The sequence below is a fragment of the Peromyscus eremicus genome, chromosome 20, assembly GCF_949786415.1.
Source record: "Peromyscus eremicus chromosome 20, PerEre_H2_v1, whole genome shotgun sequence".
Taxonomy (NCBI): domain Eukaryota; kingdom Metazoa; phylum Chordata; class Mammalia; order Rodentia; family Cricetidae; genus Peromyscus; species Peromyscus eremicus.
The window spans coordinates 12,971,104-12,997,057 of record NC_081436.1 but is presented as its reverse complement, the minus strand read 5'-3'; the positions used below and the strand labels follow the sequence as shown (position 1 = coordinate 12,997,057).

At 38.4% G+C, this 25,954-nt stretch overlaps 1 protein-coding gene across 1 annotated transcript in view; it reads right to left on the bottom strand.

Moving 5' to 3' along the window:
- Positions 1 to 20,087: 20,087 nt before the first annotated feature.
- Cpne8 (copine 8) overlaps positions 20,088 to 25,954 on the bottom strand; it is a 186,196-nt gene continuing 180,329 nt past the window's right edge. The window contains exon 21 of the mRNA XM_059247993.1: positions 20,088 to 21,786. Within this exon, the coding sequence (XP_059103976.1) occupies positions 21,598 to 21,786 (189 nt within the window). The 3' untranslated portion in view covers positions 20,088 to 21,597. The remainder of the gene's footprint in view (positions 21,787 to 25,954) is intronic.

Below are 25,954 nucleotides of genomic sequence, written 5' to 3'. Positions count from 1 at the left end.
CTATGCGTAAGATCATGCCCTAAACAGTGACAATTGTATCTTTCCTGTTTAGATGTCTACTATTTCTTTGCTCTTGTCTAATTGCTCTAAGACTCCTGATATTATGTTCAGTAGAAGCCAAGTGCATATTTATCTTTTCTGTGTCTTCCAGGGAAGGCTTTCAGATTTCACCACTGAATATAACATACAATGGGCTTAATATTTTTGACTTTTATTCCACTGAAAAACTTTACTCCTATATCTCAATTGTTCTATGATCATACCATCTTGATATATCCAATATCATATATATATATATATATATATATATATATATATATATATATACACACACACACACACACACACACATATATGTGTGTGTGTATATAATTTGCTGAGGATTTTATCACAGTGGTATATTGAATATTGTCAAGTAATTTTTCTGTATCAATTGAGATGATCATATAGCTTTTGTCTTACAAATTTCTAATGTAATGTACCATATTAATTGATTTACATATTTTGACCCATCTTTGTATCCTAGGAATAAATCCAATTTGATCATGATGGATAACCCTTTTAATGTGTTGGTGATTCAGTTTGATAGTATTTTGTTGGCATTTTTATAAGTATTTTCATTACGAATGTTGACCCTAAACTTTATTTTCTTATATTATTCTTCTCTGGATCTGGCATCAAGGTAGTATTGATTTTGCCAAAGGAGTCTGGAAATATTCATTCAACATTGTTTAGAGGAATTGAAAGCGGGTGGTGTTTGTTTTTTAATTATTTGGTAGAATATTTGGTAGATAACATTAGGTCCAGGGCCTTTCTTTTAATGGGAAATGTTTTATTAGAGACTTAATCTTCTTAGCTTTTGTTTTGTTTGTTCAGAGTTCTATTTCTTCATTACTCTGTCTTTGTACAATTTGTCTAGAAATGTATTTTTTCTAGGTTATCCACTTTATTCACAGTAGTCTCTTTTAGTTATGTATAGGCAAGTCAATGAAACAGAGACATCTTTTGATTTAAGTTGATCAAGCAAAACCTTCTGGAGGCACAGGGCCACTGAAGCTATTTTATTTTCACATGTGTATAATAGGCTCTTGGATCCTGTGAACATCCATTTACAACACAAGTTATACTTTGCTGAAATCATCAGCTCTCTTGATGTTGTCCTCTTCATGGTCCTTGAAGATAGGGACTATATATTGTTTATCTCTGTTTACTGTGATGCATCCTTAGTAAGTGGAAGGTCACTAAGGTCAGTGTGGTGCTGGCAACAAGAATTATGGTGAAATTCCAAAGGAAAGAGAAGTGTTCATATAGCTTTGCTCAGTGGAGGGTCTGGCTCAATTATTTTAAGGCAGGTTAAAAGATTTCTTTCTGGTGGCACTTGTTTGCATACATTGACACTTAACTGAATTGCATATTGAATGAACAAATTTATCAAAGAATGAATGAATGGTAGGAATTAGGATTTATAGAGGAAGCTTTATATTTCTCCAGGTGTACCAACCAGCTTCTTATCACTCTGCATGTGTTAAGATTATACAAGACAAAAGATACTCCTGAGGAAAGGTCCAATTCTAAATCCTTCATAGTCCAAACTGGACCATTCATGAGATGTAGAATAAACTAATTCTAATAATCACATTGGTGCCTCAATTGTATGCCTAATTTTCAATATCTCTCATATATAGTCGTGAGTGACAAGTTGATGCTATCTTATATTGCAGCAATAAAAGAAAATAGAGTTTGTTTAGCAATAAAACAATGTTTTGGCAAGAGCCCGATTGCTCTCAGTTTTTATGCTTACTGTTGTCTCCTCGACACAAATTTATCAAAGCTGACAATTTGAAGACTGTTTTTTTCATTCACTGGAGTTAAATGTATCCATTTTTATTTTCCCAAGAGGCTTGGGAAGATAATTGTGTGCTTATTTTGGAATAGAAAATCACTTACACGAAGAAGAAATACCTTACAAGCAAGTGTGCCATTACAGGCTCTGTGCAGTACTGCTTCGACCCGAAAGGACCACTTGTCTGTGCACATAACCCCTCTTCTGCTTGGAAAAATGAAGGAACTGCAAACAGCTCTGGGGTTTATAAATGTAAAGCATAGGCACATTAGTAGGAGTGCAGTGTTCAGTTTCGCTGACAAAAAATGGGGTAGGATCCTTTAAAGTCAAAGATACACATTCCTTGAAACACATAAAGCATAGTTACTTTAAAATATATGCACAGTAATGTCTGAAATACAAAATTAAAATCAATATAACAATGCTTCAGGAAGAAAAGAATCTACTAAAAAGGAATGATGGGGCATGTGAAGCTGGCCAAATCCTCCCCACAAAGTATATGGTTTCCACATTCACTTTCCCAATCTAATTAGCAAACAATCAATGAAACCATTGATGTTTGAAACAGATCAGAACATCAACCAATTTTAGGAACTATACAATTAGCTGCCATTCCCATTAAAAATGGCAGATGAGAAAGAATACGATTTTCATTCATTTTCTTTACTACTGAATCCTCATTGTTTTGTGACGCTTCACAGACTCTCATTCAATATTTGGTAGTGTTTGGAGAGAAAATGTATGGAGGTTAAGAGGAAAAAAAAATCAAACCAATCATTGTGACTAACCAGAAACAGCCTGCTTAAGCTATTCAAAAGTGTCAGAATATAACAGGACATTCTGAACACATAGTATCTGCACAGTAATAATTTTTACATTGTATATCATTTGAAAAATTGTGCAGTTTCTAAAAGAGCAGCATGAAAGAATTTTATCAGGATGCATTGCAGAAGATTAAGCCAAATTGTTTGGGACAAATGTACGTATTCAGCAGCTTGGCATATGGTTGAATCTGTAAAGACCAAGTTCAGATCCTGGGTACCTAGGTTAAACCCAGACACGGCAGCACACACTGGTAATATAAGCCCTGGGCAGTGGAAACAGGAGGGCCCCATGGGCTTGCTGGCCAGTCAGTCTAGCTAGTCAGGGAACTCCAGGTTCAATGAGAGAGAAGTGAAGAACAATTGGGGAAGACATTTAATGTCCACTGTGTGCACAACCCAGACACTCAAATATATCTATATATCTAAATGAAATGTATGTGTGTATAATAAATTACATGTATATATAATACATATATATATATATATACACACACACACGAATATAAAAATATATACTATTTACAAAGCCAGGAGTGTTCCTGAGAAAGAACTCACCTTTGATACACACTGTGACCTTTACTTCATAAATATTAGTTGAGCAACTACTGTCCCTAAGCCAGAGACCTAAGATGCACAGGATAGAGCACCTGCTTATCTTCCACTATTTCTGTTGTTAAAGCTTTGTGTTCACTTTTGTTACTTCCCTTTCTTCACTTACATTGGAAAAGTCAATCATTTACTATTTTTCATTTAACTTTATTATATCGAGGTAACCCAGGGCAGTTTAAGTTAATCTAAAACTTCACAAATTTTGACCTCTATAATCAGGACATTATTTGGACAAGTCAATCCTACTTGGAACATTGCCAAACCATATACTATATGATATATGGTAAAAAATATCACAGAAATTGAACTTTAAATTAAAATGCTGAGAGCAGAAGTCTTTTCATGGTGCTAGGTGACAATATTGTAATATTCTCTTGTTAACTGCTCTCTTCCTATTTATTTGTGTTTGTGTGTCCTGTGCCTGCTGATGAAAAACCAATGCTGTATGGCAATAGAAAAAAATAAATTCAAATGTTCAACTAAAGGCAAACTAGCACATAAAGCACAGCTTATTACATCAAGCCATCCAATCAGGATGGATTCTGAGTGCTGAATGGATTATTTAGCTTTTAAAAATTCTGTGAGTGCTTGAATTCCTAATCAGAACTAGGCCTTCCACAGTTTTACAGGTCAGCTCATTAAAGTAAAAGCTCTTATATTGCAATATAATGTAGGAATACATTGTTCTCCAGGTACATCTATCCTTGTGCTGTTGGAGGCTCTGATGATTTGTGAAGCCAGAAAGACTTCTCAAGAGCAAACACTGTATGAAAAGGAGAAGCTTGTCAAAGAGAGGGAAGACAAAAAGCAAGCCATATCCAAGGAACTTAGAAAAGATGGATTTATCAAAAGAATAGTGTGTCTACAGAAATTGAAAGCATGACCATGCCTCTGGATCAAAACTACATAAGTGATACCCACAAAGAAACGAAGGTTTCCTAAAATTGTATGTGATGGTGCATACCTTTAATCTGAGCACTCAGAAGGTAGAGGTAGGTGGATCTCTATGAGTCTGAGGCCAGCCTGGTCTACATAGATTTTCAGGCCAGATAACACTACATAGTGAGGTCCTGTTTCAAAACCAAAAGTCCAGCAGAAGACAACTGTATTTATTTTATCAAATTATATTGACCTTCTGGGATATTTTTATATGAAGGAGATCTTTAATACTGTTCTGACTTGGTTGAAATGTATGTCCCATAAATACTAATACAGGATTAAAAATGGTATGATGCTCTCTCTCTCTCTCTCTCTCTCTCTCTCTCTCTCTCTCTCTCTCTCTCTCTGTGTGTGTGTGTGTGTGTGTGTGTGTGTGTGTGTGTGTGTGTGTGTGTGTGAATTGAATTTAGGAAAGATAGATAGGGTAATAATCACCTACAGCTATGTTAGGATTCATGGATCATGATAACAAACACAGAATTTTTTCAGAAGAGCAGTGGGGTACCTTTGACAGGTTTAGTGAAAGAGAACAGCGTCTTCTGACTGATTAAAGGTCACTCACTGCAGTGGTGAAAGGGTTGTAACAGCGGAGATAGAAGGACAGGCAGTAAGACAGGCTGCTGTCATCAATAATGGTGGACTCATGTCGGAGAAGAAGACTTGGTAGATTCGGAAGGCATTTAAGATACAGAATAGTAGCCGGGCGGTGGTGGCGCACGCCTTTAATCCCAGCACTCGGGAGGCAGAGCCAGGTGGATCTCTGTGAGTTCGAGGCCAGCCTGGGCTACCAAGTGAGTTCCAGGAAAGGCGCAAAGCTACACAGAGAAACCCTGTCTCGAAAAACCACACACACACAAAAAAAAGATACAGAATAGTTAGGACAGATAAAGTGATAGGATGCGGGAAAGAACAAGTGAGTGGTCATTGGGATCATATGTACAAGTAACATCATACAGTGTGTGTGTGTGTGTGTGTGTGTGTGTGTGTGTGTGTGTGTGTGTGTGTGTATTTGAGGGCCCCTGTAAACTCTCTTTGGTTTAAAGCCAAGGTATAAGTCCTTTGAGGAAACGGTTTGAAGTTGTAATTACATCTTGATGCCAAGCAGATTTCCCCACAGTCTTGTTAATCTCAGATTCCTGGGAAAGAAAAACTGAAGGTATAAGAAGCTTTTCTTTTACTTTTTATTTTAGGTCATTCAAATTTAATTGCCTATGTGACACATTTACATGTGCTACTTTCTCCAGTTTCTGTCTTGCAATACAAATACCTAAACAGCTAAGCTTTATTTAGTAGTGCTTCAGGCAGGCTATAACTGAGAGATGAGGAAATTCTTTAATACTCATGGAGGCATTTACATATCCCCGTGAGCTTACTTGTCTTCAACATAGGCTGTAGGCTTGTTTAATCAACGCTTTCTAGTAATTCTATGTATTTATTCAAGGAAGACACAAATCTAAGAATTTGAAATGTCATCAAACCATTCCTAAAGAAATGTACCAGGCAAGATTGGCTTTAAGTGAGTTATAGTGAATCCAAAAATAGTTGCAAAAAATTGAAAATCTCACATGCTTTCTTTCAATCATTTTATGGCCACCCTTGGAACACAGCTTCTGTGTACTGACCTTGAGGAAACACTTCCCAGAAGACTTACCTCAATGATGCTGGTCTTTTTAAAATCACAGCTGATTCTTCAGCTTCAGCTGACCAGCATCCACTGTCCCAGCAAAGCAAAACCACTTTAGAGGTTCTGGTCTCTTGTTAATCACAGCCAAATATTCAGCTCCAGCTGACCAGACACCACACATTCTTCATACACAGGGCCTAGTAGAGTCTGTGGTTCCCTCTGAAACTTCACAAACCAATCCTCCATTGTCTGCACTGTTTTCAACATTCTTATCTCCCAAGCCCCTACAGAATAGCCAGCCCACTGAGCTCTCAACATTCAATGACTTTTCTAACCCAGAGTTCCAAAGTACTTCCACAATCCACCCTGAAACAACAAGACCAGGTCTATCATAGCAATACCCTACAATCCTAGTACCAATTTCTGTCTTAGGGTGACTATTGCTGTGATGAAACACCATGGCTAAAGCAACTTGGGGAAGAAACTGTTTATCTGGCTTACACTTCCATATCACTGTTCATCACTGAAGGAAGTGAGGACAGGAGCTCAAACAGGGCAGGAACCTGGAGGTAGAAGCTGATGCAGAGGTCATGAGGGAGTGCTGCTCATTGGCTTGCTCCTCATAGCTTGCTCAGCCTGCTTTCTTATAGAACTCAGGACCACTAGCTGAAGGGATGGAACCACCCACAATGGGCTGGGCCCTCCCACATCAATCACTAATTAAGATAATACCCTACAGCCAGATCTTACGGAAGCATTTCCTCAGTTGAGATTCCTTCCTTTGAGATGACTCTAGCTTGTGTCAAGCTGACTTGAAACCAGCCAGCATAGAAAGATAATTAAAATTGAAGATGGAAAAAAGAGAGAATAGTAGAAGTCTAAATTAAAATGGTATGTAAGAAAATTTCAAAATTAATGAAAATACCAATCTGTGCCACCCAAATAAACTCAAGTGAAAACAAATATAAGGAAACCCATAACTAAATACAAACTAGTACTTGGCTGACAACCAAATTAAATAAAAACTTGTTGGAGGAGTATAGACTTTATGGATCAAATGTAAGTTCTTGAGCATTAAGTTCATAAAAGTGAGAGTGGGAAGAAAATGAAAAGATATCTCTGTTTAGCTGTTTTACTTGTTTCTGTGATGTACAGGATGAAAGCAATTTAAATATAAAAAGGGTTGGTTTTGGCTCACAGTTTGAGTGACATTATGGCAGGGATGTCACTGCAGCAGGAGTGTAAGGTAGTGTCATTTTGCATTGCAGTCAGGAAGGAGAGGGACATTAATACTGATGCTTATTCTAGACAGACCTTAGCTCCTGGGGTGGCTAATACTGACATTCAGTTAAAACATCCTCACAGAAACACTCAGAAGTCGTGCGATGCTTATACATCTCATCACATTGGAACCAAGATTAACCACCACAGAGAGACAGAGCAAAAATAAAAGCTAACTTAAAACACTTGCACAGAGCAAATTATCCTCCCAAAGTATGAACAGAGCCAGGTATAGCAAGCACATTTGCAATCTCAGTATTTGGGAGGGTGAAACAGGAGGTTCATTAGTTGCAGGCCTCCAGCCTGGAATACAACAGCATGACCCTGTCTCAAGGTGGGGGTGAGGATGGCAAAACATTGAAGTTCTTATGTGTAGACTCTTCACCAGAAGGAAGGGACAGAGGGAAGAAGGAAGGGAGGGAGGAAGGAAGGAAGGAAGGAAAGAAAGAAGGAAGGATGGAAGGAAGTAAAAAACTGTCAAGCTAAAAGAAAAATTATCCCAGATAGAAACACAGAAATGCAGGAAGTAAAAAAGAATAATAGAAATAATAAATATGTGAGTGAATAATAAATTAGTATCAATTTCACAAAAATAAGAATTGTCTCCTAAGGAGTTTGACATATATGTGGGATTGAAATATATTCCAACACAAACACAAAACCCTGCCTGTGGTCTTGGCATTGTCTGAGAAGTATTATATGTAGTAAAATGTAAAAAATCAAGTATATAATTATATTGTCTACTATAGTAAAGCAGCAGACAAGAATAGGTTAATAGATTGGTAATCATAGCAATTAAAATACTAATTAATAACAGTTTCAACAAAGTAGAAAAAAGATGAGTGAGGTGATGAATTTCAAAACTGATTGATATTGTACATATTACCTTCGTATATTAGTAATGACATCAACTCATTTGGACAAACACATAAATTTTATTGTACAAAGATAACTAAGGATATCAGACTTAGCAAGGAAAATCACAGACTCTTCAGCTAAATTTGAATTTCAGAAGAACCCATAATGTTTAATGTTCTTTATTATGCACTGTGTTTTTGGAATGGAAACTTAATCAAATCCGTGTTTTATTTGGCAAACCTTGATGGCTAGGCACACTTTTACTGCTGGTAAAGTTGTCAACCTTTCAAGAACATAATTTTGGCAGCAAGCTTCCTGAGTTGCTTCAGAATGGGCAGGTTGAATCCAAGCCCAGGACTAGCTGAGGCTGTGTCTAGAGAAGCAGTACAAAGTTCAGCAAATTCTACACCTAGAAGGGATGGGGTTGTGCCCTTCCCCAGGTTAAACATTGCTTTTCAGGCTGTGCCTTGCCCTGAGTGACTCCATTTTGCAAGCAGCTTGGCTTCACTGTGAGGACAAAGAAGGACTCTGCCTCTGGATTGACATATGAATATTGTGGCATCACTGATCCAGCATGGACTGATACATGACATTCTTGGGAGTAAAAAGAGTGCCACCCTATGCATTTATAGGGGATCATTGAAAGTCTAAGCATTTATTAAGATCCTATCAGGGAAATCAGTCCCAAGAACTTATAGAGCATACTAGCCCGATTAAAGGATGTAACTCCCACATATGGACCCTAAGAAAATGCAAAGAGGATGACCCCACCCAGCTGTCATCTGACCATCTGATGTGGACATCCAGGGACCATCAGGCAGGAAAATCCTAACTATCTCAAAGACTTCAGCTTGGCTTGAACTCACTGCTGATGAAGCCTCCTAGAATTAACATCAGCCATCCTTCCTCTCATCTGGATGTACAGTCCAGGCAGCCAGCCACTAATCCACCTGGACCTGCCATCCATCCAGGAGCTCAGAGTACTCTCTTTCACTTGACCTTGCTCCTTAATCTTAACTCTGACCCTACAGCCTGAATCTACAACTTGTAGCCAGCAGCCTGAGCAGATTCTCCAGCTTGGCTTGATTTCTTATCTCACCCCCCACAGAGAACACTTCTTATTCCTATAGTTTTTCCAGCTCTGGCTTCATATGCCTCTCCAAAACTCTTTGCCTTTTTAACTCTTTGCCATCATTCCATAACCTACATGTATAAATAATAAAGATGAATATAGATAGAGAGATTGTCATAGTTATGGTTTCTATTGATGTGATAAAATATTATGAACAAAAGCAACATGACAAAGGATTTATTTCTTCTTACATTTATAGGCAACAATCCATCATGAATGGAAGTCAGGGAAGGATGTGATAGAGAAACCTGGAGGCAGGAGCTTATACAGAGGCTATGGAAGAGTGTAGGTTACTGGCCTGCTCCTCATAGCCTGATCAGCCTGCTTTCTGGTATACCTCAGGACATGCCCAGGGGTGGCAACAATCACAATGGACTGGGCCCTCCCAACTTAATCACTAATCAATAAAATTTACTACAGGCCAATCTTATGGTGGCAATTGCTCAACTAAGATTCCCTCTTTTTATATATGTCTAAGTTTATGTCAAGTTGACAAAAACCAACCAGCACAGATATGTTTACTGTGCGATGTATTATGTGTGATGTGAGAATTATATTAGTAACTAGGATTGGAATAAAAGAGCCTGTGTTTGCCTGGCCATATCTATCAAGGAAGATGGAATTATTGGAGAAATTGTTGCCAGTGAAACATATCTTCAGGCAGATGGGATTTCTGTAAATAAACCATAGTTGGATGTTGATTCCCAGTATCAAAACCACCCAGTGCAAACACAGAGGCTGCCCAGAAGAAACAGCTGAGAATATCTCTATTCATGTTTAGGAGAAAGAGCAAACGAATCCTAGCAATCAAGGGTGGCGAGGAAGCCGTGTTTCAAAGAAGTATTTGACCTGAGGACTGAAAAACCCATAGTTGTGAGGTTTCCCGTGAAGCAGCTTTTCCTAAGTGATTAAAGACTAACAGTCATGATTATACTGCTGCTTAGAGAAAGTGGATCACATGATGAGGGATGCTGGTAGGATTTAGAATGTTTATTCAACCCCTCTCAGAAAGTTTAATGGGATTCAGTCTTGACAATGGGTGGGTGGGTGGAATGCTGAGCTAAAATGCCAATGTAAAACCTAAAATCCTCTACACCACAGTGAAATCCATAGGCATTAAACACTTCACCATTGTTGCTGAGCAAAAGACACAAGAATACCTTAAAAATCATATGTTTTGGCACAGTATGATTTGAGAATGACCATGTCCCACAGAGGCCACAAATACTTCCGTCAGGATAGAGAAGTAAAGAAATGTAGAAAATTGGTGCCAAAGCTTTCATCCCTTCAAGATCCGTGTCTCATTTACTGGGTCCATTTTTACTATTGTCAGCATACATATTATGTCACACACACACACACACACACACACACACACACACACACACACACCAATGAGACATGTATCCACCCCATCTACACAGCCAAGGACACATCAGGAAGACAGAGATGAAACACAGAGAAGAGGATTTAATGTCTTTGCAGTATAAAAAATAAATTCATGCTACTTTTCCATTTTAAGGGCAAGCCTGGGTATTTGCTGAATACAGCCTCCCATTTCACTTATCACATTTTATTTTGTGTTGCTATGTTCAAGATTTTGCTCAAAAGAATTTTCAGAAGAGATGCAATAGAATGAGCCTGCATCTTACGATGGCCTCTGCCCAATCTGTGCTAGCTTAGGTCCAAGTGGCCATCAGACTGTGTCAAAGGTTCCAGGATTCCTTCTCTCCTGCACTCTGCCCAGCTTTTGAACATTTCATTGCCAATTAGTCCCAAAGAACCAGGGCAAAGGAAGAAAAATTGGAAAATTGAGAAATGAACTACTTTAAGTTTGTTGTTGTTGACTTGGATCTTTAGTTCACTTTAATCCATTTTTACAGAACAGTTTGCCTACCATTGGCTTGAGTGTGAAGCCCACGAAGGAGGACAGTTGTTGTTAAGAGTAGAACCAACACACTTTCCTCCCTTTTCGCCCACCATTATCCCTCCAGGGAGCCTACAGAGGATCATGGCTGCTGCTAAAAATAAGCCTGACACTCTCTCCTTCCTTTTCAGAAAATTTACTTGCTTTATAGCTAGATACTTATTGTTTTATTTACATATTTATGTTTTTTTTGAGAATGTTGTATGTGAGTTCTCTAATTACTTCATTTCCACCCCTCTAACTCTTCCCATGCCCCCACTCCCTTACAAATGGATGACCCATTCTTTTTTATTGCTGTTACATGTGTGTGTGTGTGTGTGTGTGTGTGTGTGTGTGTGTGTGTGTGTGTAGATATACAACCTACTGAGACCGTTTAGCTTTGTTTGCATATACTTGGAATTGGATGGCCCTCTCTCAGTATCCAATGACTGAGTGCAACTCCTCTTCTCTGGGTACTGTCTTGTGAGATTTCTCCTATGCTGGCACGCCAACCGGTATGGTCATTAAGCAGGTCTTGCTTAGGAAGCTATATTGTTGTGACTTCATGGGTCCTGTCTAGAAGACAATGTGTCACAGCAGCTGTCCTGGTTCTGTGGCTCTTACAGTCTTTTCCCTCTCTCTCCTGAGATGCTCTTCTGATCCTTAAGTATAGGGCTTGTATTGCAGATGTATCAGTTGGGGTCGTGCACTCATGATCACTTACCCTCTGTATTTTGACTAGTTGTAGATCTCTGTAACCTCTCTGTTTGATTAAAAGAGATGCCTCTTTAGTAAAGGGTAAAAACTGTACTTATCTGTGGCTATAAAGATAAGTTTTTAGCATATACTAAAATGATATTGGCTTAGGAAAATGGCAATGGTAGTTTCTCCTCTAGGATCTACGATCTTTCCAACCATGGGGAGTTGGCTAGGTTGATATACCAAATGTGAACTCCCTTACAGTTTGCAAGCCTTACATCCAATTAGACTTTATAGGTCTTTCCTCTCAGTCTGAAGACATTGGATTCTGGCTCACTTTATGATAATAAATTAGTGATCTAATAGTTCTAGTCACCAGTCTTTGTATTCAGTACACTTTTAGAATTCAACTACCCTCTACATAACAACGAGGCCATGTGTTATGTGCTAGAGATGGATGAGTGTGTAAGTCTCACTTGCATCTTTCTTTAATGGAATTCATACAGGAAACTTGGATATAGACAATAAAAGCAGGAGGAGAACAGTGGGGCATGGCAAAGTGATTGCCCCAGCTGTCATCAGAGGAGGTTTAAGTGAGAGGGTGAAGCTCATTGTTGTGGAACATTACTTTAACTATGAAAAGAGGTGGTACATTTGCTTCTGTTGCAGAATATTACTTTAAGTATGTGAAGGTGTGTTACATTTGTTTATGACGTATTTACTTAGTGATTTAAAGATGTGTTGCTTTGCCTGCCTAAAGCACCTGATTGGTCTAATTAAAATGCTGAATGGCCAATAGCTAGGCAGTAGAGGGATAGGCGGGGGAGGTGGGCAGAGAGGATAGGTAGTAAGAGAAATCTAGGCTGAAGAGAGATGAGAATGAAGGAGAAAGAGAGAAAGACACTGGTGCCATCCAGCGATGGAGGAAGCAGTGAAAGTAGGACATACAGAGTAAAAGAAAGGCAAAAAGCCATGAGGCAAAAATGTAGATGAAGAGAAACAGATTAAAATAAGTTATAAGAGCTAGTGGTACAAGCCTAGGCTGAGGCTGATTATTCATAGTTTATAATAAGTCTCCATGTCTTTATTTGGGAGCTGGCTGGTGGTCCAAGAGAAAGCCTGTAACTGCTCAATGGTGGCAAGAGGTCAATGGAATGATTACCAAAGTAAAAGGGTTAGATGAAGATCACTAGGCTAGTACGTGCAAGGCCCCACACAGGAGCTGTGAATCCTCATCACAAGGGAGCTGGATAAGGTTTGATGATCATTTGGGGAAAGGAAGATATATAATCCATCAATCTGACTTGTTTGTTTTCAGAAGACTGTTTTTTTTTTCAGTCCTTGAATAGAGAGAAAGCATCTTGTGAATTATACACAAGATCACTAGGAATTGTGTCCAGTGGCCCTCTTTGTGAATGTCAGAAGTAGGAAGACACATGCACATAAACTCAAAGACCTTTCCCCTTTTGTCATGTATCCTCTGAGTTGAGACATGAAAGAATCGTGCTGATACACAGCTGATTTTGTAAATGAGAAGCCAAGATTTTCCACTTGTACAAACCCTCAGAGGGTGCTTTTCATAGCTAAGTACTCAAGTTTATCCAATAACCCCATCTAACTAAAAAGAGCCAGCCTTCAGGGAAGGCAAAATCTGTCCTTGAGAGCCCAGCAGAAGAATGCTTTAAGAATCCTTGAAAATATCACATTAAATGGATAATATTTGTAGAAGGAGATGGAAATCCAGGTCCTTGGCCATCGATGCATACATGGCATGATGATATGCCACTCTCTTACTGAACCTGGTAGGAATTTTGTGATCAGCCTATAAAGACACCAAACACAATAAATAATTCTTTGGATTTAGATTTCAAATCATTGATATAAAATGCCAAACTGTCCTCATGAAATGAATGAAAAATTAAAATCACTTAGAGTTATTCATCTTTCAAGCTTCCATATGGGGACCAGAGTCAAGAGCCAACTGATAAAACAGATTTAAGAATGTAGAAGCTAGCTCTGAACAAAGGAAAAGAAGACTCTTCTATGACGGTGCTGTGTCTTCTCATGGCCACGCCCAGAACTCTAAGTCATCTAAAGTTAGCCAAACCCTGAGTACATTATTTACTTTTTCCTATCACTGACAGTAATAGGGAAGTAATTTTATTAACTTTAAGTGTAGTAAAATTTAAGTAGTTTTTAAAGATTCAAAAGTTGTACTTAATGCTTTTAATTATACTTGTCTTGTAAGTGGAATCATCAAATAATGGAAGAGACAGAGCCCTAACTAGACACCTCTCACCACCAAATGAAAACTCCCGTGTTAAGAATGGGTGACATTTAATTTAGGTATTGGTGAAAGGGGCCCATGGAAATCCCAACAACCCATGCTATTGCCAAAGCTATTGGTTGCTCTCCACAAAGTGATGGTAAGGCCCCATTGCTGAAGACAATATGTATCTTATTGAGCATGAAGAAGTCAAGGGGCCCTCACCCCTACAGACTAGTGTTCATGGTATGGTAAGATATTCTGCATGCTTCCAGAGTAGAAAGGTAAACACCAACTCAGCTACAAAATCTCCCATTTATATTGGTGACCTGTCTATAGTATATGCTGGTTCAATAATGGAACAAAAGTTGTGAGAGTAACCAACCACTATCTGATTGAATTTAAGGCCCACTCCATGAGATGGAACCCATGCCTGATGCTGCTTGGGTGACCAAGAACCTGAAACTAGTAATTCGTGGATCTATGGGAAAACAAAATAGTGCTGTAGCAATAAAACGACTCCTAACAACATTCTGCTATACTCATAGATCAGTGTCTTGTTCAGCCATCATCAGAGAAGCTTCCTCTTGCAGTAGATCAGAACAAAACCAGAGAACCACAACTGGACAATGTGCAGTGGGTAAAAGACATTCGGACACTAATTTCTAAATGGGATATGTCCATCAAATCCCTTCTTCCGGGGAACAGGGAACTAAGTGGAAGAGGAGGCAGAAAGATTTTAGGAGTCCATGGGGATGAAAGACACCAAAGAAACATAGCCTTCCAGACATAACAGGACTGATGCTCATGTAAATCACAGAGACTGTATTAGCATGCACAAGGCCTATACAGGTCTAAGTCAGATGGGGTCCCAATGCTGAGAGGTGAAGTGGAAACAAGCCCCGATTTGGCACAGCCATATCCACTGGAAACATCAAGAGCCATGAAGCCAGCACAGCTGTTTGGCACAGCTCCAGCATAGCTGAGCAGAATGCTACAGTAGCTGTCATTCTGTCTCTCACTTTTGGTTCAGGCTCCTACATGTTGCATGTTTGGGAGGCTTTCTACATTATAATTCATTTAATGTCTTTCCCTGAGAAAATTATATCTGAGTCTCTTTGGGAAAGTACTGAACTTTTTACCCCTCCTGCTTTTAGGGAGATCATGTTATCTGGCCCTATTCAGAAATCTTCCTTATGCCTTGGAGATTGTGGTAAGCACAAAGATGCTAGAAACTTTTTTACAAGGCCACAACTTCAGGATCTTCTTGGTACACCTGCCCCTAAGCAATCAGGATAATTAGTACAATGTAAACTTAAAGGAGACTGTTTGCCTGCCTACTCACCAGTCTCCCAATCCTACGTGGGAATCAATTGTCATCTTATAAGCAACACCCCAAGCAGGAACCCCAGAACCAGTTTTCCTGACACTTTACCAGTATTCTGCTTGACAAATACATGACACCCCCTGAACCTCAAGCTCCAACTGACCAGGAAATTTGGCAACAGATCAGAGGCTTCCTCTTATGTTATGCTTAGAATTTGCTGAATAAGTAACATACTAAATAGGGGTTATGTAGGGTATGACCCTAGAAAATTAGAAGTTGAGTGACAGGCTGATTAATGAATAGCACTTTGTACTCTAAGGATTGATGGTGCACTATTCAGGGCATGATCATTCACATGAACCTGCTCAGATATTTTCTATTCACCAGGCTCTTTGAAACCATAAATGCTGTCAGCCTGGAAACAGAATGTTATATACTAGATATGCTTGCCATAACAATAGTCTACAGATTCTTTGAAATAGGGTCATGGGACTATGATGAAAACAAAATCTGTTCTATCTGTACTCAATAATTGTAACTGAACCTATGACCCCGGACATGTTGTAGAAAGTCAAGCATGTGTCCTGAGACAAAGTGATATAATCTGTATCCTTTGAAAAATCATTGAATTAGAGAAATTTTCTGTGATAAATTTCTTTATCATCATACCATTAAGGTAAGATGATAAAGAAAGAAATACTTTAGTGTGAAGACATCATTAAACTCATTCAAGAGTACAAAAGAACAAATAATTCCAGAATAATTAGTCAAAGGATGTCTAAGAAAACAGCAGGACAGTAATGACAAAATAATAGCAAGTCATATACATCGTTCAAAAATAACTGAACATTAATGGTCTCAATTCCCCCAATAGAGAGACTCAGGCTAGCAGATTGGATTAGAAAACAAGCTCTATCTTTTTGTAAGAAACACACATACCATCAAAGACAAGTTACTACATTAAGACAAAAAGTATTAATGAAAAAGTACCTATGTGAAAAAGTATGACAAGCACATGCAGATGTACTGATATCTGACTTCAAACCAGAACTAAACAGAAGAGATAAAGGGCATTTCATGTTCGTTAGAGGAGAATTTCACCTAGAGGATACTACAATCTGAAACACGCATGCACCAAACCCAGGGCACTCCAGTTCATGAAAGAAGTTCTACTAGACCTTAAACTACAGATTGACCCCAAACAATGATAGAGGGTGACTTCAAAAATTCACTGTTACAAATAGATAAGTCACTCAGACAAAAATTAAATAGGGAAATTCTAGAGTTAAATAAGATCATAAATCAGAAGGATCTAACAGACATCTCCAGAGCATTTTACTCAAACACTAAAAAACACATTTTTTTTCTCAGTAGCTTATGGAACCTTAAAAAAAGAAGGAGATAAAGGACTCAATATTATCAGAGATGAAAGGGGACACATTACAGTAGACATTGAGAAAATTCAGTGAGTTAAGAACATACTATAAACATCTACATTCTGAACCCAGGGAGATGGCTTGGCAGTTAGGAGCATGGGCCCTTCTTCAGTGGACCCAGATTTGATTCCTAAAACCTACATGGTGGGTCATAGTCATTTGTAATGCTAGTCCTAGAGGACACAACACCCTTTTCTGTTCATCTTGGGCACAAGACGTGTACTTAGTGCACAGACATACATGCAGACAAAACACCCATACACATAAAATAAATAAATTCAATCACCAAATATACATGCCTACATACATGTGTGTGTGTGTGTGTGTGTGTGTGTGTGTGTGTTTGGTAATTGCATATATGTATGTGTGTGTGTGTGTGTACTACTAAACTAACAAAGTTAAATCAAGATGAAGTTAATAACCTAAATAGATTAAATAGATCCATATAATGGGATAAAAGCAGTCTTTAAAAACCTTCAACTAAAAAATTGCAAGTACCAGGTGGATACAGTGCAAAATTCTACCAGATCTCTTCAAACAAGAACTTATCACCAATACTCTTCAAATTAGTCTCTCAAACAGAAGTGGAAGGAACACTCCTAATTTCTTTTTACAAAGCTAGTATTATCCCTGTATCCTAACACCAGACAGCTATCCAAAAGCAACAACAAATTTTTCAGCCAATCTCTATGATGAACATACATGCAAAAATTACCAATAAAATATTTTCAAACCCAATCCACTATGATCAAGTCAGCTTTTTCTGAGAGATTCAGGGAAGAATCAATACATGTAAATCAATAAACATAATCTACTCCATAAAAAGACTCAAAAACAGAAACAACATGATCATCTTATTAGATGCACAAAAATCCCTTTGACAAAACCCAATGTTCCATCGTGATCAAAGTCCTAGAGAATGTAGAGATGCAGGGGACACACCTCCACATAATAAAGACAATATGCAGCAAGTCAGCAACCAATATCTCACTAAATAGAGAATTTGAAACATATCCACTAAAATCAAGATCAAAACAAGGATGTCTGTCCACTTCTTCCATTCCTGAACGATAGCGCTTGAAGTCTTAGCCAGAGCGTAAGACAAGCGAAGGCAATAAAATAAATACAAGTAGGAAAGAAGTCAAAGTAGCCTTACTTGCCGATGGGAATACATGCAAGATATCCTAGTTAACTCAATGAAAATGCGGGAGGCCCAACTACTCCAGATGCCTCACTGCCCAATGTGACTCTTGGGTGCATTTCTGCAAGTCACAGGTCACACACCAATGACATGCTTTGTACAGGAAGCTGTCCACATGTCGAGTTCTCTCTTCCAAGCTTCTTCTCTTCATTAAACCACACACACTGACACTGACAGGAAACTAATGTGGTCTTCAACTCAACTGTCTTGACTAGGAAAGAGTTTTGAATAAATCTCTTATTACTCTTTTGTATGGGATATAAATAACACAGGCCAACAGTGAAAAGACCACAGGCTGGTAGGCACAGGCAGGCTCTTCAACAGCTTGGTTGGCAATGGTAGGTCTTCTGAGAAACTGCCTCATTTTTTGTGAGAAGTCTCTTTATGGATAAGCTGATGACAGGTCCCAGGGATGCTGAGCAAAATGATGGTGCTTGTGGCTTTGGACTGAACTCCTTCAGGAGCTTGCATCTTCATACAAACCCTACATGTGGTCACTCACATTCAGTGCTGCACAATCGAACTGAAACTGAGACAAATCTCAAGATAGACAACTTTTCCAGAAACTGTGAGATTTGAAGCTCCCTGAATCAAGGTCAGGAAATTATCTTTCAGGAAATTGCTGTTAGACAATTGAGTTTTTTGTTGGTGGTGTTTTCTTTTTCCTTCCTTCCTTCCTTCCTTCCTTCCTTCCTTCCTTCCTTCCTTCCTTCCTTATTTCTTTCTTTTCTTCCTTACTTCTTTTCTTTCTTTTTTTGTTTTGTTTTCTTGTCCCCATTATAAAATCAAATATTGGTATTACCAGAATTCTCAATTCTCATTCTGTTTTATTTTTATGGAGGCTACGTAGATTTGTGAATTATAAAAACAAAAGCCAAATAGATATGTAAATACATGTTATAATTTAACCCTTTACAGCATTAAAGAATAATGTACAATCCAACTAATAACCTCAATTAAGTATAAAGAACAAATAGGTTGTGAACCAAGATTGAAGGTCCTGACCTCTCTGCACCTATTTCCTTTTATCTTTGTATTACACACTGGAAGAGAGAGTTAAAAGTAGAGATTAGGATATCCAGTGTTCTCTCATTCTAGCAGCTGCAAAATAAACTTGGAATCCTTAAAACTTCATCTCTACTCAGGTGCCATTCAAGCCTTATTCTCTAAGGAAAGGGAAACAAGATGTTCTAGGAAGTAGTTTATCAATGATACAAGTCAATTACTGAGTGCAGCACTATGGCTGAGACCCCAGACAGACTGGAAGGGTAAGAGAAATGAAGCACAGGTCTGCGTAGTTTTAATACTCCTATGGATAGCAGTGGAGATTGATGGCACATAATTTGTTAAGCCTGGATGTTGGGAATAATGTGACAGTAGCCCAAGAGTTCACTATGGAGATGAAATGGTAACTGAAGGCTTTCATCAGAGAGGGAGGGGATAGGATTAGAAGAGGACGGCACTCTGAGCCATGGGACTTCCCATGGCATTCACTCCAGGTCTGGTTTGGGGACTTGGTTCTATCATTCTTCTCTCAGTGTATACCCTCATGAAGCTTCTTGTCTAAGGTCTGCATGGCCTTGATGTGCATTTGTCCATGCAGCTGTTGACATGGTTTGAATCTATGCAGTATGTTCCTGGGATTTCCCACTGCACCATACCTACCAGTAACTCAAAAAAGCAAGTAGATACAACAGATGTTTCACAAAGATCGTGAGCATGAGCCCAACGTTGTATGAGTCACTGCAACTGATTATTTATGCAGTCTTCACTCTTAATGAGGAGACAAGACTTTCCCAATCTTACATAGATACCTAAGGCTATATATTTTCCCAACTGTTCTTCTCAGCCACAAGGATGATGCATCACAGAGGCCACTTCATGCCCGGAATCCAGTCCTGCTCTATGTGAATGCACTATTATCCAGGCAGGAGTGTGTTGCTTGTCAGTACAAGGAAAATAACTGATGTTTAACAAGAGGGAATGAATATTGATCTTATTTACTTTTGTCTTTTGGATTGAAGAGTAGAGTTAAATTTTAATAAATCTGTACACTAAAAAAAAATAGACTGGCATAAATGTTTAAGATCAGCAAAGAAAATTATGAGGCTCCATCACGACCATGAAATGTTCAGAACACAGTTATCCTTTTAAAGGTTTTAATGTGTACTTAAAAATGGACAACTCGCATCACAGTTACGTAACTGTGATTTTGTTAGCTGTGAGGATTATGCATTTTTCCAGTAAAACAGTTTCATGCTTATAAAAGTCACTGTACATCAAGTTGTGACAAGAGAACTCACAGTAGGAATAGTCCAAGTAGCAAAGAGGGGGAGGCAGAGAGGTTATAAAGCGGTCACACCGTTGACACAGAAGAACAATAAATAAATACACATTTCTGAATGTTGAAGGCAATTCACAATCATTTCCAGGAATTCTGTGAGAATTTAAGGCCATTTGTTCTAAAGAAATTTAGACATAACTTCACAAAACTGTAATTCGTATAAAAACTGTACAGTGAAAACTGTTTAGAATTGATTGTGAGCAGGCAAGCCAGGGGACAGGGATGGGTTCTTTCACAACCAGGGGACAGAGACGAGTTTATTTCACAAATGGGTTATGTGCTAAGTCACAGGGCTGTGTACGTTGAACTGAGAATTCACAAGAGACTCCAGCCTGTGCAACCCGTGTGGCAAAGTGGAATGGTGAGAACAAGAAACCCCAAGCAAGAGAGCCAGTATCCCTTTGAATTAAAATATCTAGACAGGATACAACTGAATACAAAGTTCAAAATACCTGCTACATGGTTCGGAGTTACAGTCTTGGTTTTACTTGTTAAATGGCATTATAATGATGGTAGTTTTTATACAAAGTATATTCTGTGCATTGACAGTGTACTGTGTTTGCCTTTTCATTGCTCCTACTTAGCATTACAAAACATGTTTACTGCAGTCTAATTTTAAACCCAAAGTCCATGAAAAATGCACATTCTTACAGAGTCACATCTGTGTATGTTTAAACTCCATTATTGGCCAAAACTGAGGACAGATTTTAATCACTAAATAGATTTTTCTTCCTCCTACTCTTCCCTCACTCATACCATGAGTGTCCAGTCATTCATTCAAAGAGATATTGCTCTTGTGATTATAACTATTGCAATTTAGAAGACAAAGGATTCAATATTCAAAACTTATTCTTAAGAACAGTTATAAAAGTATTGAAATTTAAAAAGTAGTAACATGTAAACATTGATACAGAGACTGCTGTCCCATATGTGTGTATATATATATATATATATAGCAGTCGAGGACAATATTTATGTTAAAAATGTAGCTTGTGCTTTTTCCCAATAATACATTGGAAATTCACTATTCTGTTGATAACAAAACAAAAATATTTGAAAATTAGAGAAGACATCTCTACTTTGCTTCAAGCATTTAAACAATTTTTCTGTTGCTCATGCAACCACCATATTTACAGTTTTGGTTTAGGAAGAGAATTAATTTTGGATCCAAGAAAGCACATTATCGAGTACTGCTGAAACCAAACTGAGAAAGTGTCTCATTCCCTGGTTCATAGCAGAGCACCAGGTGCAACGCATAGGCTCAGCAGTTCTGACTGACGTGTGATGAACATCAGCATCTGGACGTAGTCATATTTGAGTCTGCAGCACGTGTGTAGGCGGGGTGTATGGGGGAGGCGCTGGTGATGGCTTGATTCCTCTGGCTCTCATGTAGGAGAGGAACTGCTCGGGGATCTCAGCTAAGACATCTTTGGCCAATCTAGCCATGCTCAATATGTGGTTTCCACTTCTGTCCATATAATCCCTGAATGGCACAAACTAGAACAGAGAGAAAAATTACAATTTTCAGCTATCCACCTAACAGACACAAAATGAGAACATATAAATAGTTTTTTTTTTAAACCTTTCACTTTCATGGATAGTTCTTGAGACAGGATCTCATTACGTAGACTAATATCGCCACAAACTCATGATACTCCTGCCTCAAACAGCAGTGGGATTTCAGGTATGCATTTACTATGCCTGGCTTACAAACAACTGATTATAGGAGTATCCTAGTTAGCTTCTCTGTCAACCTGACTCAACCTAACACCATCTGAGAGAGTCTCAAATGAGGGATTGCCCAAAGAAGACTGTCCCTTGGACGTGTCTGTAAAGGAATGTTTTGATTGATGGTTGATGTGGGAGGACCCATCCCACTATGGGTGGTACTATTCCTAGGCTGTATCAGAAAGCTAGCTAAGTGAGTCGGACACTGAGCCAGCAAGCAGTATCCTACCACATGTTCTGCTTTGGATGCCTGCTTGGATTCTTGGCCTGACTTCCATCAGTGATGGAAGTGATCTGAAAGTATAAGCCAAATAAACTCTTTCCTTCCCAAACTTGCTTTCTGTCTGTGTATTTTGTCATAGCAACAAGGAGAATCACAAATGCCCAGAGTAACAGTACTATGAATACATACAAATCCTGTCTTTAAAATGTATTTGTCACTACAGTTGACTATTACAGTGATCAAAAGGGATGGAACTCTCTTCCTTGTTGCTCTTGTGTCCTCTTTTGTGACACTACCTAGCTGATGCCAAACACCAGGGGCATTTAACCTTTATGGGGCTTGTTTTTCTTGTCAAAACTGAGTTAGTACATGTTTAATTCAGCTTTGATATGAAAGTTAACTAATGCAGAACAAGGAATAAATCTTATACCATTCAGCACAGAAAATAGCATACATGATTAGTGAGACCTAAACATACTAATTTTAATTGTTACTAGGACATCAAATCATGGCTATTGAATAGGAAAAACTCACAGTTCCTATGGTGGAGGCCTGAACTACAGTACGCAGAGGCAGTGTGCTCCTACATTGATGTTATATATTTGTTATTTGTGAAACCAAAAGATCTCAGTGTGAGATGTTGGAATCATTCCTACTGAAATGTTATAATTACTTTGGCAACTAAATATGGTTGCCTTGCCTTTATCTAGCAATTACACAGCATCCCTTATCAGGTCTACACCATGCACTCTGCCAAGAGGCTGTCTGCGTCTATTCTCATTTGGAATGATTACTTAGTAAGTAAACACTCTCCTGCTGGATATATCAGTTCAGTTTCTCTGTAAGGGATGATTCTTGAAGCAACTTGGAAATGATTGAAATCATTAATGTTGTGGATAGTTTGTGAGCACAACAACCTTTGGTCTTGAGAAAAAAGAAGAGGGAAGACATTAATTTAGAATGTAGAATAATTTCTGCATAAAGGATTTGAAAGTTTATATTAATGTTTTTCTTTCAGAGTGACCAAGAACATTCTGTTTTTCATATTGTAACTGTTACAAACTTATTCTGAAAACTTGCTTTTAATTTAAACGATTATTTAAAATGGACTTTTAGAAACCAATTGTTATTGGTACAACTGAAACAATCCAGTTGCTACAGAGAAAACTGTATTTAAAAAGTTTGTATATTGATATAAATGTAAAATTATATTTGTCATACTGTATGGATATTCTAGCTCTTTAGGGTACTTGGTATATTGATACATAATTAGGATTATTGTCATATTGCACATTGCACTATACATTCCTACCTCTGCTTTAGCTATTTTGTGTATTGTCAGAATTTTTGAGGTCATTGTCCTTTTACCATACATTTGCTTAAAGACTTTTAACCTTGTTTATGTGAATTCTTAGTCCTTAGGTTATCTAGGTAGATAAGACTTACAGATTTATAGTCACCTATGTTTGTAATCTCTATAGTTATGTTAGTTAGGTTCTCCAGACTTACAGGAACATATGTCAGATGGATAGGTAGTCTTCAAACACTTCATAGACCTAGAGAAAATGGCACTTAAATGTTTTTATCACTTAGAATTCTGTTGACGTGAGACATGGTTGCTCCTGGCAGCACCAATCTGATCCCAAGAGAATGTTGGGCTTCTGAGACATTTCTGTTTGGAAGTTTGGTCTTCTTCTTGGCACAAAATGGCCTGCAGGGCAAAGAACTGCCCTTGCCTTGACTTCTGACAGTACAAATACTGTCCCTTCTGAATGAGTGGGATGCAAGGAAAAGTGACTACTTAACTCTCCCAAGACAGGATAAGATAGTCTTTCAAAATACCTGCTTCTGAAAATGGTCTGACAGATACTCGAGGTCTGTACCCAATTTGAATGCACCAATGATGCTGAAAAATTTTAAGTGACTGTTCAGGCTGCCAGTTGTCTCTTTCCACTCTTGCAAGACTCCTGAAAGTTGCTGGCGTCCTTCTCCCGTTTCTCAGGTATTATTATATTCCTTCTCAGGTCTTTGATGGGATTTAAGACTAACAGTTATAGTTAGCTAGAACATTTTAAATATTAGATTCAGGTTCTTCATGATAGGATACCTTTTGGAATGATCTCTGTAATGTGCCATTTACCTATCCTCCAGACTTCTCTAGATTTTAGTATGTGTCTATTGTTTGATGTTGTTATTGTTGGTTGTAGTTCCGTCTTGTCTAGGTCATTATCCTTTATTCCTCCTGGACAATATTTGATAATCATTCCTATTGTATATAATTTTGTATTAGCTTAGAACTTTCTTATTTAGACAAAAGGGGGAGATGTAGTGGGTAGCTGTTCCAGCTTTGACCTTGAAACACTGCCCCTAGTGAGGCCACAGGTAACTGCCACATCTGCCTATGAACTGCCCCTGGGACGTGGCCAAGACAGGACCTCTTAAGACCCGAGATGCATATGTGCCCACTCTCTTGGCTCCTCATGAGCCTGGATGCTGGATTGCAGACCAAGTCAGAGTTCTCAAGAGAACCATGCTGGACTGCATCTCACCTCTCCCAGATCCTGTAACCAGCTCCTTTACTGGTTATAAGTTACTCTGAAATAAACCTCTTTTAACTACCAGATAAACTATGTGGAATTGCCTGGTTAATTACCAATTTAGAAAACAAGTTAAAAATATAGGAAACTAAATAGCAGGTGTAATTTTAATGAAGTGAAGGTCATCTCTTTTGCCCCATTCCTCCAAAGCCTCTTCCTCTATAATTCTAACCTATACCTGTTTACCATAGATAACGGATCGGCTTTCAGATGTGTGATGGCAGGTAAAATGATCACTCACCCCTGAAGGCAGCTAAGCCAAGGAAGGAGAAAGCTCACAGTGTGTACAGTCTTCAGGTGGGAAGAGAATAGGGAGGGTATGAACTTTGCAAAGTCGCATTACTTCACTAGAGGCAAGACAGCATTGTAAACAAAACTTAGAGGTATAAAGAAACAAGTTCTGTTTTTCTCCCATTTAATCTAAATTAGTAGTTCTAAGAATTTACTGGTTTTTTTTAAACTTTTTAAACCTTTTTAGTAAGCATTGTATAGGCTTATGCCTTTCTTTCTTTCATTCTTTTTGTGTTTAAAATAAAAGTACATTTTTACTAGCATGGGCTTCCTTATGCATGCTCTATTTGTTATGTCAGTGAAGATCTACATGCAACTTAATGCATGACACGCTTTATTGGCATTGTTTCTTATTTTTATTTTATTGAAAATTAATTTTTCCTCATATAATATATCCTGATTACTGTCTCCCCGTCCATCTACTCCTCCCAGCTTTCCCCACTTCTCCTCATATGAACTCACAGAGGCTGAGGCAGCGTGAACAAGGGCTTGTGTGGGTCTGCACCAGGTGGTGTCCTAGAACAGAAAGGAGAAGTGGACCAATGTCTCCATCCCTAACCTAGAAGTGATTCTTAGGGGACAACCACTTGCAAATGAAAACTTCGTTTTCTCCCAGGGAATCTCACTGGGGAAACAAACTACTCTTAAGTGAAGGCTGCATGCTCAGCAGTAGATGGCCAACAGAAAAGGAGTTCAAAGGCATCTTTGGGGGTTCTTTGTCTCATTACGTCATGCTAGGGCACTTTTTCTTTTAATTTTCTTTTTTATTTTAATATTTATTTATCTATTTTTTTAACCCTACAGGTCCTTTTCATATATATGTTAT